This window comes from Hyla sarda, chromosome 11 (genome assembly GCF_029499605.1).
Source record: "Hyla sarda isolate aHylSar1 chromosome 11, aHylSar1.hap1, whole genome shotgun sequence".
Lineage (NCBI taxonomy): Eukaryota > Metazoa > Chordata > Amphibia > Anura > Hylidae > Hyla > Hyla sarda.
Genome location: NC_079199.1, coordinates 31,860,032 through 31,880,055, shown reverse-complemented (window position 1 = coordinate 31,880,055; position 20,024 = coordinate 31,860,032). Strand labels below are relative to the sequence as shown.

General features: G+C 42.7%; 1 protein-coding gene and 1 long non-coding RNA gene across 3 annotated transcripts in view; one reads left to right on the top strand and one right to left on the bottom strand.

The window, feature by feature from the left end:
• LOC130295888 (deubiquitinase DESI2-like) overlaps positions 1 to 20,024 on the bottom strand; it is a 107,541-nt gene that overhangs the window by 27,694 nt on the left and 59,823 nt on the right. For both annotated transcript variants that reach the window (XM_056547189.1, XM_056547190.1), the window contains exon 2: positions 1,825 to 1,897. In XM_056547189.1, the coding sequence (XP_056403164.1) occupies positions 1,825 to 1,897 (73 nt within the window). The remainder of the gene's footprint in view (positions 1 to 1,824; positions 1,898 to 20,024) is intronic.
• Positions 1 to 20,024, top strand: part of LOC130295892 (uncharacterized) — a 136,365-nt gene that overhangs the window by 58,025 nt on the left and 58,316 nt on the right. The window lies entirely within an intron of this gene.

Below are 20,024 nucleotides of genomic sequence, written 5' to 3'. Positions count from 1 at the left end.
TTTGTTTACAGGAATGTTCATTATTTTTGTGGAATCCGCTCGGAAATGCATTGCTGTCTTATGAGACAGGGCATTTCCGTGCGGTCCTAGCGACAGCTTGTTTTGCCGGTCCACAGAATCTCCACCCAAAGATATACCGGGTGTAGATTCTGTCAGCAGGCGCCAGCAAATTGAGCCCTTAGTTGTAGCCTTCGTGAGAGGAACAAAGCTTCAGAACAATAAAAGTATGAGTCAAGTTTGTAATGAGTCAAGCTGCAATACCAGTCACAACCTAAGGACAGGTGTGGCACTTTTTATGGAAGAAAATAAACAAACATTGTATAGTTAAGACAGCAGGTAGTAGGACTGAAGAATGGGAGGAGTGCAGTCTTTTTTCCTTATCACAATGTTTAAAGGGGTACTCCGCACCCCTAGACATCTTATCTCCTATCCAAAGGATAGGGGATAAGATGTCCGATCGCCGGGGTCCCGCTGCTGGGGACCCCCGGGATCTCAGCAGCAGCAGCACCCACCTGTGCGGCTTCCACTTAACACCAGCAACGCTGGAGGCTTCGGATCCCGACCATAATGGCGGACGAGCGTGACGTCACAACTCCTCCCCGTGTGATGTCACGCCCCGCCCCCTCAATGCAAGTCTATGGGAAGGGGTGTGACAGACCTCCCATAGACTTGCATTGAGGGGGCGGGGCGGAGTTGTGACGTCACGCTCGTCCGCCATTGTGGTCTGGATCCGAAGCCTCCAGCGTTGCCGGTGTGAGGTGGAAGCCGTACAGGTGGGTGCTGCTGCTGAGATCCTGGCGGTCCCCAGCAGCGGGACCCCGGCGATCTGACATCTTATCCCCTATCCTTTGGATAGGGGATAAGATGTCTAGGGGTGCAGAGTACCCCTTTAATTTTCTTGTAGTAAATGAAAAGTTCATGTCCAGTGAGGTCAGGGCAGGCAATTCCTTGGAGAGTTGAGTGTGTAAAAGATGCATTTAGTAATATAAAACAGTAGCAACAGTAGTAGATAAACATGACATATATATATTAGTTGTTTTAAAGAAACATAAAGCTTTCATTACATGATGTGGGTAATACTCCTGGGTAATATGACAGAGTTTAATGCTTTTTAAGTTCACACTTAAAATTTAGCAGCGTACTTTGTTTTAAGCATGCATTTTAATTTGTAATTGGTAAACAAGGTCGCATTTATTCTTACCACATAATTTTACAAAATATTAACCTGGCCTTATAATCAGCAATCAGGAGACCAGAGATGAGCATACCAGTGGTCAAGCTGGGGTTAAAAAAAAGTAAAAAAAAAAAAAATTGTACTCACCTGCCGTAGACCCCCACCCCGCACCCCCTCCTGCTGTTTTTGTAGTGCCTAGCTGCTGTTTTAGTAGTGCCTAGCACTTCCTGTTGTCCTCTTGATACAAGAAAGTGCCCAGTCAGCCAATTACTGTCTGCAGTACTGACCCATCTCAGCATCTGATTGGCTGAGCGGGCATTTCCTTGTGTCAGCAGGAGACCAGAAAGTGCTGAGCAGCAGGGACCAGGCACTGTCTGAACAGAAGCAGTTGGGGGCTTGTGAGCAGCTAAGTACACTTATTTTTTCTTTACTCCAGCCTTTTAAAAAAAAATTCCGACAACTCTTTTAAAAGAATAAGCCTCAGAGATTTAACGTTGTATTGTCAAGAGGCTCGGTTAGATGATATAACTACAGTTTTGGATTCAGTCTTCTTGTTTTTTTATAATACAATTATGATGTACAAATTTGAGAGAATAACAAAAAAATTCATAAGAAAAATGCTATGGCCAACAAGTAAATCTTTGACTTACCTCTACCATAGATTTCTATCCCTGAATGAAATACTCCTATGCCCAGTGTTGAGGTGTATTCATTAATCCAGTACTGCAATAAAAAATAAAATACACTTATTGATCAGTTGGTGGGGCCGAAATCTTTCAGTTATCCTCATTATGAAGGAGCCATGCTCGAAAACATCATTTACCGCTCCATAAAATACATTCAATTAGAAAACAGAGGATTATTGAATTGTCCATTAAGTAGGTAAATTGAGTATATATTGTAAGAGGCTAAATGTTCAATGTCTAACAATATTACTGTTAACCAACCAGTTCTCCCAGTAAGATTTTACTTGTGGCTAGCAACACTGAGTGACGGAGGACTGAATTTGATTAGAATTAAAGGGTACCTCTCATCAAATAAACTTTTGATATATTTTAGATTAATGAATGTTGAATAACTTTCCAATAGCAGGTTGATGAAAAATATGCTTCTTTCTATTGTATTTTTCCCGATCAGTCCTGTCAGCAAGCATTTCTGACTCATGCTGGAATCCTAAACACTCAGAGCTGCCAGCCTGCTTTGTTCACAGCCAAACAGGCTGTGAACAAAGCAGGCTGGCAGCTCTGAGTGTTCTCCTTTGTGAACAAAGCAGACTGGCAGCTCGTAGTGTTTAGGACTCCAGCATGAGTCTGAAATGCTTGCTGACAGGACTGGTAGGGAGACCCCTAGTGGTCATTTCTTCAAAGTGGAAAATTAAATAGAAAGAAGCATATTTTTTAATAACATGCAATTGTGAAGTTATTCTGCATACATTAATCTATAATATATCAAAAGTTTTTTTGATGAGAGGTACCCTTTAAGTTACAAAAGGTAGTGTATATTATTAAGAGTAGTATCAGTGGCTTAGTCACATATGTACATACAGCATGTGGGCATCACATGGACGTCTTAGACCAGGTACACCAATGTCTGGTGATTACCGTATTTTTCGCCGTATAAGACGCACTTTTTCTTCCCCAAAACTGGGGGTGGAAAGTTGGTGCGTCTTATACGGCGAATACACACACCTATCGCCGCAGTCCCTGCGGCCATCAACGACCGGAACCCGCGGCTAATACAGGACATCACCGATCGCGGTGATGCCCTGTATTAACTCTTCAGACGCGGCGATCAAAGCTGCGCCGCGTCTGAAGGGAAAGTGACACTAACCCGGCTGCTCAGTCAGGCTGTTCGGGACCGCCGCGGTGAAATCGCGGTGTCCCGAACAGCTTACAGGACACCGGGAGGGACCTTACCTGCCTCCTCGGTGTCTGCTCCGTGCCGGGATCCCCTGCATGGCGGCGCACTCTCGTCATCCAATAGGAGCGGCGTGATGACGGCGACTGAGAGCGTGGATCCCGGGGAAGAAGACGTCCGGAGCGACGGGGACACCCCGGGGACACGGCGACAGCGATGGAGCGTGATCGCAGGGGGGCGATCCACTATGGAGGTAGCCGGAGGGCTTACCTCTGCTTCCTCCTTTCCCGGCTCTGTCATTGATAGATCCTGGCTGGACCACGCTCTATCAATGGATCACAGAGCTCACAGATTAATAGAGTTCAATAGAACTCTATTCATCTGTCTGAGGAATCGAATGATTCCTCCTATAAGTGTAATAAAGTGTAAAAAAAATAAAAAATAAGTTTTAATAAAAGTTTGAAAGACACACATTAACCCAGAGGTCTTCAAACTGTGCCCCTCCAGATGTTACAAAACTACAATTCCCAGCATGCCAGGACAGCCGTTGGCTGTGCAGGCATGCTGGGAATTGTAGTTTTGCAACATCTGGAGGTCCGCAGGTTGAAGACCACTGTTGGGTTCAGAATCTTTTTTTTTCTAGGTTTTGCACCTTTAAAATTGGGTGCGTCTTATATGCCGGTGCGTCCTATAAGGCGAAAAACGATGCTTAACCAGATGGGAATGCCAGATGCAACAAGTTTGATCCATTGTAAGGTCGGGTTCACACTATGGAATCTCCAGCTGAAAATATTCGGCACTAGGACCATGTGGACATTGTTGGTCCCCATAGACAGCAAAGTATTCCACGCAGTATTCTGCCCAGAGAATGAACATGTTTATTCTTTTGACAGATAAATTTCAACATCGGAAAACTCTTCAGCTGAAATTCCGCACTGTGCACTGTGCACCAAAATTTTAAAGCAAAATTCTGCATGGAAATTCTGTAGCGTAAACCTGGCCTAACAAGTGCCCCATTTGGTGTGCCATGGGCTGAAATGGGACATGGCACTGGACAGCTTAATTTGTGGTGTTAAAGGGGTATTCCGGTGAAAACCTTTTTTCTTTTAAATCAACTGGCGGCAGAAAGTTAAACATATTTGTAAATTACTTCTATTAAAAAAATCTTAATCCTTCCTGTACTTATTAGCTGCTGAATACTACAGAGGAAATTCTTTTCTTTTTGGAATGCTCTCTGATGACATCACGAGCACAGTTCTCTCTGCTAACGTTATTATAATAATAACGTTTTATTTATTGTTGTCCTTAGTGGGATTTGAACCCAAGTCCCCAGCACTGCAAGACAGCAGTGCTAACCACTGAGCCACCATGCTGCCCTTAGCATACATCTGCTATGCATGGTTGCTTAAATGGACAGAGATGTCAGCAGAGAGCACTGTGCTTGTGATGTCATCAGTGTTCCAAAAAGAAAGGAATTTCCTCTGTAGCATTCAGCAGCTAATAAGTACTGGAAGGATTAAGATCTTTTAATAGAAGTAATTTACAAATATGTTTAACTTTCTGCCACCAGTTGATTTAAAAGAAAAAAAGGTTTTCACCGGAGTACCCCTTTAAGTCCAACCTGCCCGGCACCTCTACATCTTTTACATTGAGTCACCATTGCTTATAAGATGCCAAGCAGCCTCCTGGCACTGTTAATAATATGAGGCCGTATGTTGTTTATCGAGCCATCTGAGCAAAATGTTCTGTTTTTCCCATACTATTACTAATTCATTAAATAGCTTCCATCCAACAATATTTCAATCCAGCATCGACTGAAATGTCAGTGAACTAAGATGTTCTTCAACCTTTCCACCTTTCTACCTTTCTCAATAATCTAGGGATAAGGAAAATATATTTATAGGAGCCAAGGGGGTTGTATAATTTTTACTTACAGTTCTCCATAGCAGTTTTGATATGAAATCCAATTATTGAAGGATTTACCAAGGTAGAAATGTTCTGTTTATGTTTTTTAACCACTGAAACATGTACCAGGATTGAATTTAATAAAAGTACCATCCGTACATACAACCTATGAACCTACGCAAATGTTTACAAAACCTTAAACATATAAATAAGCGAATAATAAACAAAACTAGGGATTCTTAATCCAAACATCTCTACAAAGCTCCCTCTCTGGGTGAAGCACTGCAAAATATACCGTATATACTCGAGTATAAGCAGAGTTTTTCAGCACGATTTTTCGTGCTGAAAACGGCCCCCCCTCGGCTTATACTCGAGTGAACTCTCCACCTGTCAGTGGTCTTCAACCTGCGGACCTCCAGATGTTGCAAAACTACAACTCCCAGCATGCAGGGACCGTCCGGTGGGGAGGGTTAGTCATTCCGGGCTGTACAGGAGGCCCTCTTCTCCACTCGCTCCCGGCCGGCCCCGGACTAGTGATGTTGCCTTGGTGACGACGCACAGGGACTTTCACTGGATGATGACGAAGGCCCGCAAAGTGGTCTTCAACCTGCGGACCTCCAGATGTTTCAAAACTACAACTCCCAGCATGCCCAGACAGCCAAAGGCTGTCGGGGCATGCTGGGAGTTGTAGTTTTGCAACATCTGGAGGTCCGCAAGTTGAAAAGCACTGAGGGGATTGACAGGCGGTGATGATGAAGGGGGGGGATGATGATGACGGGGTGATGATGATGACGGGGTGATGATGACAGGGTGATGATGAAGGGGGGATGATGACGGGGTGATGATGAAGGGGGGGAGATGATGACGAAGGTGAAAATGACAGGGTGATGATGAGGGGAGTGACAATGATGGGGATCTGGATGATGACAGGGGGGAATAATGACATGGGGGGGATGATGTATTTCCCACCCTAGGCTTATAGTCGAGTCAATAATAAGTGTTGCTCGCGAATATTCGCAATATGAATTTTATTCGCGAATATCGCATATTCGCGAATTCGCAAATATTCGCGAATATAGCGCTATATATTCGTAATTACGAATATTCGTATTTTTATTATTTTTTTTTTTCACAGTACACATCACAGTGATCATCCCTCTCTGCTTCCAGCTTGTGTGGTGTAAGAAGGCTCTAATACTACTGTGTGAGACTGGTGTGCGAATTTTCGCATATGCGAAAATTTGAATATGCTAATTTTCGCATATGCGAATTTTTGTTTATATTAATTTTGTGTATGCTAATTTTCGCATATGTTATTTTCGCATACACGAAAATAAAACGGGAATATTACGAATATGCGAATATTTGCGAATATATGACGAATATTCGTCCATATATTCGCGAATATTCGCGAATTCGAATATGGCCTATGCCGCTCAACACTAGTCAATAACTTTTCCTGGGTTTTTGGGGTGAAATTAGGGTCCTCGGCTTATATTCGGGTCGGCTTATACTCAAGTATATACAGTAAAAATGAACATAAAAATATTAGGTTAGGTCTACATGGTAAGTAAGGGCAATCCAAGGATGTGTCATGTCCGCTAAATTAGACTACATCTTAGTTGTGTTGCAACCAACAAGTGGCTGTGACCTGACAAGAGCCAAAAATCCATCCAGAATTGATTTCTGCTTGAGGTCTATTGCGGGTTACAACATGACCCCATATAATACAGTGTAGCTCAAGGAGTGTGACACGCCAAAGTTGTTGCATAGCCTTAGCATTACAACCAGCGTTTTAGGATTACAGCACATGTGAAGAGAAGCAGACAAAGCAGAGTTGCAATTAAATCTTGCACAAAGTGCAAACTGTTACTGTAAAATAAATATTTCTTCACCATCCTGCATTACATGACATCTTTCTGTGCATCCAGCTCTTAAAGGGGTACTCCGCTGCCCTGCTTCGGAAGCTCCGCTCCCCAGCGTCCGGAAGTTTATTGTTCAGAATGCTGCGTGCGGGCTTCCGTGTTCAGGGCCGCCCCTCGTGACGTCACGCCCGCCCCCTCGTGATGTCACGCCCGCCCCCTCAACGAAAGTCTATGGGAAGGGGGCGTGACAGCCGTCGCGCCCCCTTCCCATAGACTTTCGCTGAGGGGGCGGGCGTGACGTCATGAGGGGCAGCCCTGAACACTGAAGCCTGCACGCAGCGTTCGGAACAATAAACTTCCGGACGCTGGGGAGCGGAGCTTCCGAAGCAGGGCAGCGGAGTACCCCTTTAAGATTAGCTGTGAACTCTGCTGCAAACTTCTGCAAGGGGAATGTAGTGTTACACAATGTCTATTCAAATAAATAGTTGGCCATGTAGCACATGGTGGCATTAAGTCTCCCAAAGTGGGTGCCACTCTGTGCAGCCGCTTGATGCCTTGGCTAGCCATTGGGATACTCATTTTAAAGTCGGCCTTTCTGCACCACTGGCTAAGTGACCAAATGAATGTTCCCAAATAGAGAAAACTATGGGTGGGGGTAGAAAAAGAGGCAGTAGACTGTGGTGGGGTAGGAGGTTGGTAGCAGGATGGAGGGCACCAAATGCACCAGTGTAGACAAACATCTTCACATGTCTTACCTCTGGCCAGAACTTTGCAGTAAAAAAAAATTTGAAAATTAAGGCAAATTCTAGTTCTATAGTTGAAAAAATTGCCCTGAAATTCACGTTTTTCCTGAGAGTGTTCCAGGTCCAAAACAAGGGGCCCATTAGTTTTTTTGTGCTAACAGGCAGTAAAAAGTTAGTAAAAGTAGACTTGGATTATCGTTAGTAAGCAAAATACTACATGTTAAAGGAGTAGTCCAGTGGTGAAAAACTTATCCCCTATCCTAAGGATAGGGGATAAGTTTGAGATCGCGGGGGGTCCGACCGCTGGGGCCCCCTGCGATCTCTCTGTACGGGGGCCAGGCTCTCCGGCCAGATAGCGGGTGTCGACCACCGTATGAAGCAGCGGCCGACACGCCCCCTCAATACAGTGCTATGGCAGAGCCGGAGATTGCCGAAGGTAGCGCTCCGGCTCTGCCATAGAGTTGTATGGAGGGGGCGTGTCGGCCGCCGCTTCGTGCGGTAGTCAACACACCCCATTCCCGCAGGCAGTCGGGGCCCAGTACAGGAGATCGCGAGGGCCCCAGCGATCGGACCCCCCGCGATCTGCAACTTATCCCCTATCCTTAGGATAGGGGATAAGTTGTTCACCACTGGACTACCCCTTTAACACAAAACCCAGCATAAAATAAATAGCATACTGTTTATCATTGTGTAGAATATTCAATAAGGCAGCGCAATATGGCCAGATAACATATCACCAAGAAACGCCAAGCTTTATGGTCCGGTGCTCACCGATATGGGTACATTCACAGTACCTGCTTTGCATTTCTGAAACATTGATAAATGACTTTCCACCAGCTATCTCTGGGTGATGATATTTCTTTTAGGCTGGGTGACTTTTTAATTTCACTGCTGGTATCTGAAGCGTAGCCACTGTGCCAGGTCACATCTGAGATCAAGCACACATACATATATTAGGAATAATAAAATGCGTACTCAAAATGTTTTCTCTGTTGTAATAAACAGAAAATATCTATAGTTTTGCACAGAGATGAAAGAATCTCTCTCTGTATAAAGAAATGTCACTATTAGAGATGAGCGAACTTACAGTAAATTCGATTCGTCACGAACTTCTCGGCTCGGCAGTTGATGACTTATCCTGCATAAATTAGTTCAGCTTTCAGGTGCTCCGGTGGGCTGGAAAAGGTGGATACAGTCCTAGGAGACTCTTTCCTAGGACTGTATCCACCTTTTCCAGCCCACCGGAGCACCGGAAAGTTGAATTCATTTATGCAGGAAAAGTCATCAACTGCCGAGCCGAGAAATTCGTGACAAATCAAATTTACTGTAAGTTCGCTCATCTCTAGTCACTATTACCCTAAATCATGGGGATACACTGAGGTTGACATAAAAAAATTAGAAAGAAATAGAACAGCCAGTCACTCACCAAATAGTTCTTTCTTCAGGCTTTATTTCATGCCGATGATAATACTCAAATACATGGGGGATACAAAAGGGAAGAGCAGGGGGGGTACAGTGGCAACAAGCTCCGTTTCGCACACTTAAGTGCTTCGTCCGGCCATATGGCCGTACGAAGCACTTAAGTGTGCGAAACGGAGCTTCGAACTCTGAGACTCGCTTCGAACAGCTCCGAGTTGTCAAAGTTTGCTGTGACGTCCAGTCCACGCAATAATCGATGTGTGAATCAGATACTCACGCTCTAAAGCATTGGGACCATCACAAGCCACCTTGTAACTGGGGGAGCGAGGTGGCTGTTGAGCCTCAAGATGCTCAGTCCTCTTTCACACTATGAAATAGTTCTGTTTAGGAACTTCCGTCACAAGTTCCGTCACTATATCGGGGAAAACCCGGCCGTTACAAAACCCCTGACGTCCGTGACTAAATCGCATTGCAGCCTATGGGGTTTTGTAACTGCCCGTTTGCACCCGTATATGCCCGTAATTCATTACGGACGTGATACAGTGACGGGACATCGTGGCGGAAAAATTACTGCATATAGTGACGGAACTTGTGACGGAAGTTCCTAAACGGAACTATTTCATAGTGTGAAAGAGGCCTAATGCTGAGAGTAGAAAAAAACGTTTTCCCTGGTGTGTCATTTCAACATTAGTCCTGGTTACAAACAAGCAATTGTAGATCAGAACTATAGGACAGCCATTTTGGGACCAGAGTGGATATTTCAAACCCTAATGTGATTGGCCATACACTATCAATGACTGTCAGCCGGTTCATTCAGGCAACAGTCATCTCCTACAACCTCCCCATAGACGTAAACATTTGGCACAGTTAACATTTATATGTTCTTTATGGAAAGGGAGGATTAAAGGGGTACTCCGGTGAAAACCTTTTTTCTTTTAAATCAACTGGTGGCAGAAAGTTAAACATATTTGTAAATTACTTCTATTAAAAAAATCTTAATCCTTCCTGTACTTATTAGCTGCTGAATACTACAGAGGAAATTATTTTCTTTTTGAAATGCTCTCTGATGACATCATGAGCACAGTTCTCTCTGCTGATGTTATTATAATAATAACGTTTTATTTATTGTTGTCCTTAGTGGGATTTGAACCCAAGTCCTTAGCACTGCAAGGCAGCAGTGCTAACCACTGAGCCACCATGCTGCCCTTAGCATACATCTGCTATGCATGTATCTGCTATGCATGGTTGCTAAAATGGACAGAGATGTCAGCAGAGAGCACTGTGCTCGTGATGTCATCAGTGTTCCAAAAAGAAAGGAATTTCCTCTGTAGCATTCAGCAGCTAATAAGTACTGGAAGGATTAAGATCTTTTAATAGAAGTAATTTACAAATATGTTTAACTTTCTGCCGCCAGTTGATTTAAAAGAAAAAAGGTTTTCACCGGAGTACCCCTTTAAGTCTCAGCCAGACAGCTCTGGCCACAGCTGACCTCTCCCAGAATAGTCAGGTAGCGGAAATCCAGAAAGCCCAATTCTTTTCTTTACTGCCATATTCTGTGGGTGGAGAGCCGAGAGGCCGCCATACACTTTATACAGTCAGCCAGCATTAGTCTGAGGTGTATGGACACCTTTAGATCACCTGCCTTTTTTGTTAACTATTGTTATGGAGGTGCTGGAATTATTGAGATCCCAGAAGTAGTGCCTTGGTACTAATAGAAACATTATCAAAAAGGATTCATAAAAAGATGCTTTACGTCCATCAATTAAACTCTGTTACAAGAACATAATTAATCCTAAAGCGCTTCAATCCTCTTCTCCCAATCAGCCTTTCTCCAATGATCAGCCATAACATGCAAATCCAAAAAAAGCCATTGAATGATTACACTGTTACTGCAATTTAAAAGGTGTTATTAGCACATTGAATAGACTTGAAATCAGGATGAGATGTTAAGAAGCAGGTGAAATGAAAAGGTTTATTATCATAAAAATTTGAAATTATGTTTTTATGTGTCTGAAATGTCCTCTTAAAGCACCTGTGCGCTCATGGGGTCCTTAGCTGTAGAGGTTCAGATCAACTGAATGGAATTAGCATTTTTTCTTCTGCTATTAAAGGGGTACTCCACTGGAAAACATTTTTTTTTTTTTTACTCAACTGGTGCCAGAAAGTTAAACAGATTTGTAAATTACTTCTATTTAAAAATATTAACCCTTCCAGTACTTATCAGCTGCTGTATGCTACAGAGGAAGTTCTTTTCTTTTTAAATTTCCTTTCTGCCTGACCACAGTGCTCTCTACTGACACCTCTGTCCATTTTAGGAACTGTCCAGAGTAGGAGCAAATCCCCATAGCAAACCTATCCTGCTCCGGACAGTTCCTGACATGGACAAAGATGTCAGCAGAGAGCACTTATGGTCAGACAGAAAGGAAATTCAAAAAGAAAAGAACTTCCTCAGCAGCTGATAAGTGCTGGAAGGATTAAGATTTTTTTAATAGAAGTACTTTACAAATCTGTTTAATTTTCTGGCACCAGTTGATTTAAAAGAAAATGGGGGAGATTTATCAAACCCTGTCCAGAGTAAAAGTTGCTGAGTTGCCCATAGCAACCAATCAGATCACTCATTTTTGAAAAGGCCTCTGAAAAATGAAAGAAGCGAGCTGATTGGTTGCTATGGGCAACTCAGCAACTTTTCCTCTGCACAGGTTTTGATAAATCTCCCCAATGTTTTTAGCAGAGTTCCTCTTTAATTGTAATTTGTATAATAAACTATAAAGGGAGTCTCTCAGCAGTTGTGACCCATCAAAATACCCGATGATGCAAGTTGGAATGACCAAGAAAACCATTGAATAAAGGGGAAGCGCTTTATTTTCCAATTTTGCTCAGGTAGGTGGTAAGAGCTAAAAAAAAAAACATATTTAACTTCATCACTACCCCATTTCCGTTCTCCCTGAGGCCTAGTCTAGCTGGGGGGATCAGCATAAGGAATTGCCTGCTTAGCCAGACAGTGGTTAAGAAGTGCGCAATTTCACATGTCGACCCCCTGTCCAAATGCTACACAACAGGACCAAGACTCCATGAAAATGGTGGCAGTTGTGAGAAAGTAAGGTGAGTATATGTTATTTTACCTCTTGCCCCTTGCAAATTTTTTTAAAAAGTGCTCCCCGAATAAACCCTCTAATGTCCTGTTTGCAGCCATGACAAGTGTCCAGGAGGCAGGCGGTTCTGATAAGGTGCATAGAGTTTCTCCAAGCCCCACCTCTCAGCTATGATTGTCAGCACTCTGGGCATGATTGTCAGCACTCTGGGCATGATTGTCAGCACTGGCATCTAGTCAGTAGACTTTTTGAGATGCCTATGGTAACTGATATGAGGGGCAGGGAAAGTTTCAAAACAGGGCACCTAAGAAGAAGAACCCAACCCCTTAAAAAAATGCTGACACCAAACAACGTATTTCTCGATTATGGCTCAAAACTGCTGGAAGACTCTATTTAAACCTTTGTAAATTATTTTCTGGTTTAATAAAGAAGCACTCCAGGTTTTTTTTTTCATTCATGTTTCATTTTGTCTTATTCCAGCACAGCTGCATCCATGTGTTTAATTACTATAAATTAGTCATGTGATCACTAACTTATGCTTAATGTGTGTTAGAGGATGTCAGTCCTGGATGGATCAGCTGACTTCCTGTGAACTACAGGATGACCTCATCACCTACCAGATTTTCTCCCCACCCAGTTGTATATACTGCTGCTATTTCTTTGGTATCAGGATATACAGGAAATTTATCATTGTCTTTACACAGTTTTTTTGTTGTTATAAAATGTCTCAAATATTTGAGCAATATGTGTTTGTGTTTGACTTTTTGCCACCACATGTTTTAAGAATGTGTTCTATAGAAGCCAATTTTATGTTGGCAGATGCAGTGGACAATAGTTTATTGTTTGAGACTTTTCTGAAAAGTTCCTAAATTTTTTAGCAAGGGGGATATAAAAAGTCTTAGGGTGCATTCACACAAGAATATTATTTTTCAAACTAGCAGCATGTTTAAAAGCAGCGGGCTCTCAGCGGGCTGTCCACAGTAGACTTTCGGCAGCAGAATCTCCGCTGTTGAAAATCCGCCGCAGACTCTATTGACTTCAATGGGGTCTGCTGCAGATTTTCCGCAGTGGAGATTTCGCTGCTGAAATTTTGCTGGGAAGAGCGCACCCCTTTGTAAACTCCCAGCGGGAAACGCTGCCAGTTTGAGAAATAATATGCTGTACACTTAAAACAGTATTTGTCTACAACACCAACAGGTGTGTACTTTTGGATGGCTTTTCACAGTATCTAGGCCCTTAAGACTTTAACAGGAACAAAATGGTACACTACTTAGATGTACGCACAGGTTGCACTTAATAGAGGACAATACGCTTTTAGTGCTCTGCTCACCCTAACTGGCCGCCTACTATTAGCTTTTCAGTTGTTGTACACACCAGTGCTGCAGCACACAGTCGCTGTGTACTACACCCAAAATTGCACTTTCTCTCCCAATCTCACTCCCTTCCCTATCAGTGCTTCTAGGCTGTATTTGGGCTTGAGGTGAATCGCTGCTATAAAAAAAGCTTTTCTGTGCAAAACACACTCCTCTCTGTCCCTCTCTCTCTGCAATAAAACGCTGATGTGACTGGGAGTAGTGTTGCTCGCGAATTTTCACAATGCGAATTTTATTTGCGAATATCGCATATTCGCGAATATAGCACTATATATTCGCAGTTATGAATATTTTTTTTTCACAGTACACATCACAGTGATCATCCCTCTCTGCTTCCAGCTTGTGTGGTCTAAAGATGGCTCTAATACTACTGTGTGAGACTGGCGTACGAATTTTCGCATATGCGAATTTTCGCTTATGCTAATTTTCTCATAAGCGAAGTTTCGCATATGCGAAAAATAAACATGGTTATTACGAATATGCGAATTTAGCGAATATATGACGAATATTCGTCCATATATTCGCGAAATATTGCGAATTCGAATATAGCCTATGCAGCTCAACACTAACTGGGAGGTGAATCACTGCTGTAAAAATGCTTTTCTGTGCAACACACAGCGCTGTCTGTCCCTCTCTCTATGTAATACAACACTCATGTGACTGGCCGCAAGATGGCTGTGGATTATATAGGGCTGTGACATCACAGGGGTGGCTGGCTGCTGATAGGCTGCATGCTTGATGTGATTCAGGGTCATCCCGCCTACCCTTTTTCCCGCCTTCCCAGGATTCCTTGCCCCATGTCCTCACATGTGGATCCGCCATTTTAGATGACCGACCCCTGGAGCCTGGACCGCATTAAATGGAGTTTAATGAAGCTATTCGTGTGATCGAATCGCGGTGATATGCACATTCATTACGAATCAAATTTTTCCTGAAATTCCTAACGAATTCGGATTTGTCAGATTCAATTCGCTCATCCCTACCAACAATGCATAACAAGCAAGTATACTAACATTACTCATTTTAACAGTAACTAGTTTAATTTTTAAATGCACATTATTTTATAGAATCTGACACCTAAAGGGGTATTCCGCTGCCCAGAGTTCGAAAGAAAATGTTCCGAAAGCTTAGAGACAGCGCCGGGGGCTCGTGACATCACGGCCCGGCCCCCTTGGGGTGGCACGCCCCCGCCGCCTTATTGCAAGTCTATAGGAGGGGGCATGGCGGATGTCACAAGCCCCTGGCGTTGCCTCTAAGCTTTTGGAACATTTTGTTTCAAACTCTGAGCAGCGGAGTACTCCTTTAATGGTGGGAGAGGTTTATTAGAATTAATTTATTTGTAATATTTATAATGTTCAAATGGATTGTATGTTTTGGTTTATAAATACGTTCAATTATACCCTATTTTTTTTATAACAAATACAGTTTTCAAGGGTGTATAGATTTTGAGATGTTTACCATTTTTAAAGATAAAGATCTTTTTGAAGATCTGCCTGTTTTTTATACTATTTATTGTTCTTAGATATTTTGTAATAGTTGTAAGACTTCTTAAATAAAATAAAAAATACATTTTCTTATGTACACAGAATCTCATCACAGTCCATGTAAGTGCCTAAACTAAGTGAACATCCATAAAAAAATCAATCATTTAAAAATCTCTGCACTGTCACTGTACACTAAAAAAAACTCGCTAAAAAAAGTCTGTAATCTCTAAAAAGTCACAAAAAAAAGTTACCAAAAATGCACAAGCAAAAGCGATCTACCTAGACTGTTTTGAGCCACCAGTTTAACAGAAAAGTTTACAGAAGCACCATATAACAAAGCATGGAGGCAATTTTCATGCCTGCTTCATCAGCTGAAATAGGTAAGCTCAAGGCACGCACAGGAAACCAAACTCTACATTATTCTTTAATAATAGCCTATTCTGTACTATACAAGCAAAAAAATTATTCCCTAGAGCGCTTCTTTAAGTTATAAACTAACACAAGTTATAAAATACGTTCCTTATTGTGCACTGGTCCTGAGGTCCAGAGCTGCATTAAAAATTCTGCTGATTGTTATTGAAAACCGTTAACAACCTGGCTGGCACACACTCCAGATAAAGCTTGGCTAAGCTCCTGTAATGGGGTGGGACAGTTTATTATTCCTTTATTAGATTATTGTACAGTATCTGGTGGAAAGACCTTCTAGATCAAGTAATGCACGGACACTAAGCCAGATTGGGAGCACAGCTCTAAACTATATACCGAATTTTCGCCCTATAGGACGCACCGCCCTATAGGACGCACTAAGCTGTCATCCACTCAGTAAAATCAGCTCATTTTGTCCTGTGTCTTCATCTTGCCGTATACTCAGAGATCAAATTACTAACAATACAAATCTATACAGAGGGGAGTAGGGAGATGGCATAGGGGGTGCCTGGGAGCACATATATGCTACAGAGAGACAGTGAGAGACAGCAAAGAGACAACTCTGTAGGTAAGAGATCTCAATCCAGAGCTTTATACAAAGTTTAGACTTCTCACTGTACAGTGTATGGCAGATGTTAAGCCCCACCCACCAGCTCTAGGAGAGCTAAAATTATAGATGGTTTCTACAAGTAATATAACCCCTGAGGAAGACAATGTGCGTTCATGGTCCAGCATGTTACTATATCTCCAATATGGATGAGTGAAGTTCTTTTTCATCTGTAGGATGGTAAACTTAAAGGGGTACTCCACAAACTGTTCCGAACACTGGAGACGGCACCAGGAGCTCGGGACATCATAGTCCCGCCCCTCATGATGTCACGCCCGACCCCTCAATGCAAGTCTATGGGAGGGGGCATGATGCTGTAACGCCCCCTTCCATATACTTACATTGAGGGGCCGGGCGTGATGTCATGAGGGGGGTGGGACTATGATGTCACGAGCTTCTCCAGCATTTAGAACAGTTTGTTCCAAACACTGAGCAGCAGAGTACCCCTTTAAGTATACCATCCTACAGATGAAAATGAACTTCCCAGACCCTCAATGCAAGTATATGGAAGGGGGCGTGACAGTGTCACGCCCCCTCCCATAGACTTACATTGGAGGGGACGAGGTGTGATGTCATGAGGGGGCGGGACTATGACGTCACAAGCTCCTGGCACCATCTCCAGCGTTTGGAACAGTTTGTTCCAAACGCTGAGCAGCAGAGTACCCCTATAAGGGGCATATGCAATACTGTGTGCTAGGTTAAGCTGGACTTACAAATGTAACCTTTGTTATACCCTAATGGGTGAGACATTGTGAGCATCTTGCTTAACATATTACATGTGCTTGACTGATTATACCTTGGACACGTTCTGACATTATCTGATTTCTTCGAAATACCATATACTTTATTTTCTATTGTTTTTAATATATGAAGTAATAACGATACAATTTTAGTGATATCATAGCGGTTGTTCGTATGAAGTTTTTAGTGTACAAAGTTATCTAATGGACAGAAATAAAGCTGCTCCCTATGAACACACACAGGACAGCTTACCCCAAAGGTCACTTGAAACGACAACTATGCTTTAAAGGGGTTATCCGGGAAAAATATATATATTTTTAAATATCAACTGGCTCCAGAAAGTTAAACAGATTTGTAAATTACTTCTATTAAAAAAATCTTAATCCTTTCAGTAATTATCAGCTGCTGAAGTTGGGTTGTTGTTTTCTGTCTGGCAACAGTGCTCTGTGCTGACATCTCTGTCTCGGGAACTGCACAGAATAGAAGATGTTTGCTATGGGGATTTGCTTCTAAACTGGGCGGTTCCCGAGACACGTGTCATCAGAGAGCACTTAGACAGAAAAGAACAACTAAACTTCAGTAGCTCATAAGAACTGAAAGGATTAAGATTTTTTAATAGAAGTAATTTACAAATCTGTTTAACTTTCTGGAGCCAGTTGATATATATATAAAAAAAAAGTTTGGATAACCCCTTTAAGTCTTCTTTATGGTATCAAAAATCTAGGAGAACAGTTCTGTAATAAAATGTCATCCACACACAGCATTTATAAAAAAAAAAATCTAGAAATCTTGAACATATAAATACTGTTGCTCAGCTCCTTAAAAGGGGACTTCTACTTTCTATATTTCCACGTTGTAACAACATACGGTACTATGACAGCTGTTTATTACAATGGGAGAAAGATGAATATAGTGTGCACTCAACATCAAATGATGGGAAGCTTGCGATGTCTTGCCTCTACACCACATTACACTACACATTAATATCTCTCTCTGAAGTGAAAAGAGGAGACAGAAATAATGTACTGCGGTAGCACAATATATGTTGTAATGCACTTGACATAAAGTGTTTTTAGCAACAAAAGTATTATGAGTATTTACCAGACTCTCTAAGTTGACTGGCTAGACTTGGGTGCAAAATCTGAGGAATCTACTGGTCTTCACCCTTAACACCTGCAAAAATGTGTGCAGGGGAACTGCATGGTCTCCATAATAGTCACAGATCGATACTATCGGGGAGGTGTGATCAGGCAAAGAGCTGGAGGATGTCACCAGGAATGCAGGAGTAAGGCTTGAGGATTGGTCGGGAAGGAAATAAGAAACAAGTTGGAGATAATGACTAGGAATAGCACAACCAGTACAAGGTGTAGTATCCAGGACGATCTGTTGAAGTTCCTGAACGGAAAGAAACAGCTGTCATCGGTTAACGCACTAGTGTTCGGCATCCCGGTGTGGCATGGAGCCGCTTTGCCTGCATGTCCCAGCAATAAACACGAAGTTACAACAACGTGGTGAGTTGCCTGTACTTTCTTCTCTATCAGATGTATCCAGGACAATGCTGGTACCTAATAGAGTACGTAGATACATTTAAAAAAGAAGGACTTTCCTTACAGTGCTTCTCTTCCCAGGAAAGATGTATGGTGTCCCGGTACCGTATTGCATACCGTACCCTGTATGGTGGTCTCCAAAGTCAGAGTTACTACGTTCAGCCCCTAGTCGCCTCCTTCTTTTCTAATGTTTTAGATGTTTAAATGTATATATTTAAGATAATATTATGTATATTAGTATGCTTACCTTGGTAGTGTCGCAGGACCTTTGGTCATGTGACTATGTTAATTCCTCTATGGAATGTTGGAGGACCTTTGGAGGTCGTTGGGTTACATGGTTACCCATAACTCTTTGTACAGAAGATTGACAGTTGTTATGGACCAATGAGCTTATGTCCAGCCCCTGCCCATATAAAGGAGCTGTAGCCAATGATCGCTCTCTTCTGCTCTTGGGTTGCTGCTCTCGTGGATGCCAGACTATCAGGACGGATCTGTGCAACTTTCAAAGACAAGCTAGGCCAGAAACCTACCAGCCTCAGCCTGAAACTAAACCGTGAGTTAAAATCTCAATCCCCGCTAAAGCCAGCGTGATTACTGGACCAAATCTAAACCCCTAAATCCAGTGGATCAGCGCAACAATTACCTTCCTATGGTCAATAGACTCATGAGGTCCCAACCACTTGTCAAACTCTAATAGACTTTGTTATATGGACTGTTCCTGTTCATTATTGCATAAAATCTTCAGTTGTGGACAATCAATTATTTCCTATCTCCCTATCGCTCTTAGGAAGGGTGGCGGTAGGACAAGCATACAGAGAATAGCCCTCACCCTGGTGTCACGAATAGAAAGGGTTAACCAGACACACTTTAGTTACCGCACATATACACCCCATATACCCTACACCCCCAAGCTACCACAGATGCAAGGCAGCCGTCCACAGTGTAAAATAAGGAACTTTATTTGCAACAATAATTTCGAGCCCGTACGGGCTCGAAACTATTGTTGCAAATAAAGTTCCTTATTTTACACTGTGGACGGCTGGGAGGAGAAGGGCTGTATGAAAAGTCCTTCTTATTGGAATTTATCCATGTACTCTATTACACTGCATCCAGCTTACCTTGAGGCACCTGGAAAGGACTCCATGGCTGCTGACCTCCAATTACCACTGCGAGTCTACATGCCTTCTGAGGTGTTGTGCCCTGAGCACAACACCATCTGGTAAGTCTCTCAATTTTTGGCGCACATTGCTATTATCCTAAACCACCTGCATCCTGCAGCCCAGAGTAGGGACCAGGTATAACACTACAAGTACCGGGTCTGGTATCTAAAGAACGAGATGTCAGTAATTGGCTGCATAGCCATCTGATTGCTGTGACCAATGGCTGAAGCCACATGCAGAGACTCTCTGTTGGGACCAGGTTTCATGAATAACAAAAGTTTAACACTTGCAGGCTTGCAATCATCAAAAGGAGAGAGGTTATGGAAAGACACTTATGTTATCACGTACATTGTCAGATGCCAAGTAGAGTAAGTACCATGTTGTCTTTGTCTTACGTAGGCTTTATGCTCACCAATCTGTCTCTTTTTTCCCATAGTTCCCTGATATGGAAATGTGTTAGGACACATTTTATGAGGATTAAACAGAATTAGGTTAGGCTTAGGTTCCCAAGCAAGAGTTCCCTTCGTTGGGTTGACATTCCACAGTTTTTTAGGCATACTGCATGGACAATTAAGGGGCAGTAAATGTTTGTCCCAATTTTCCAGCTTTGCTTGGATAAGGTATTTAAATA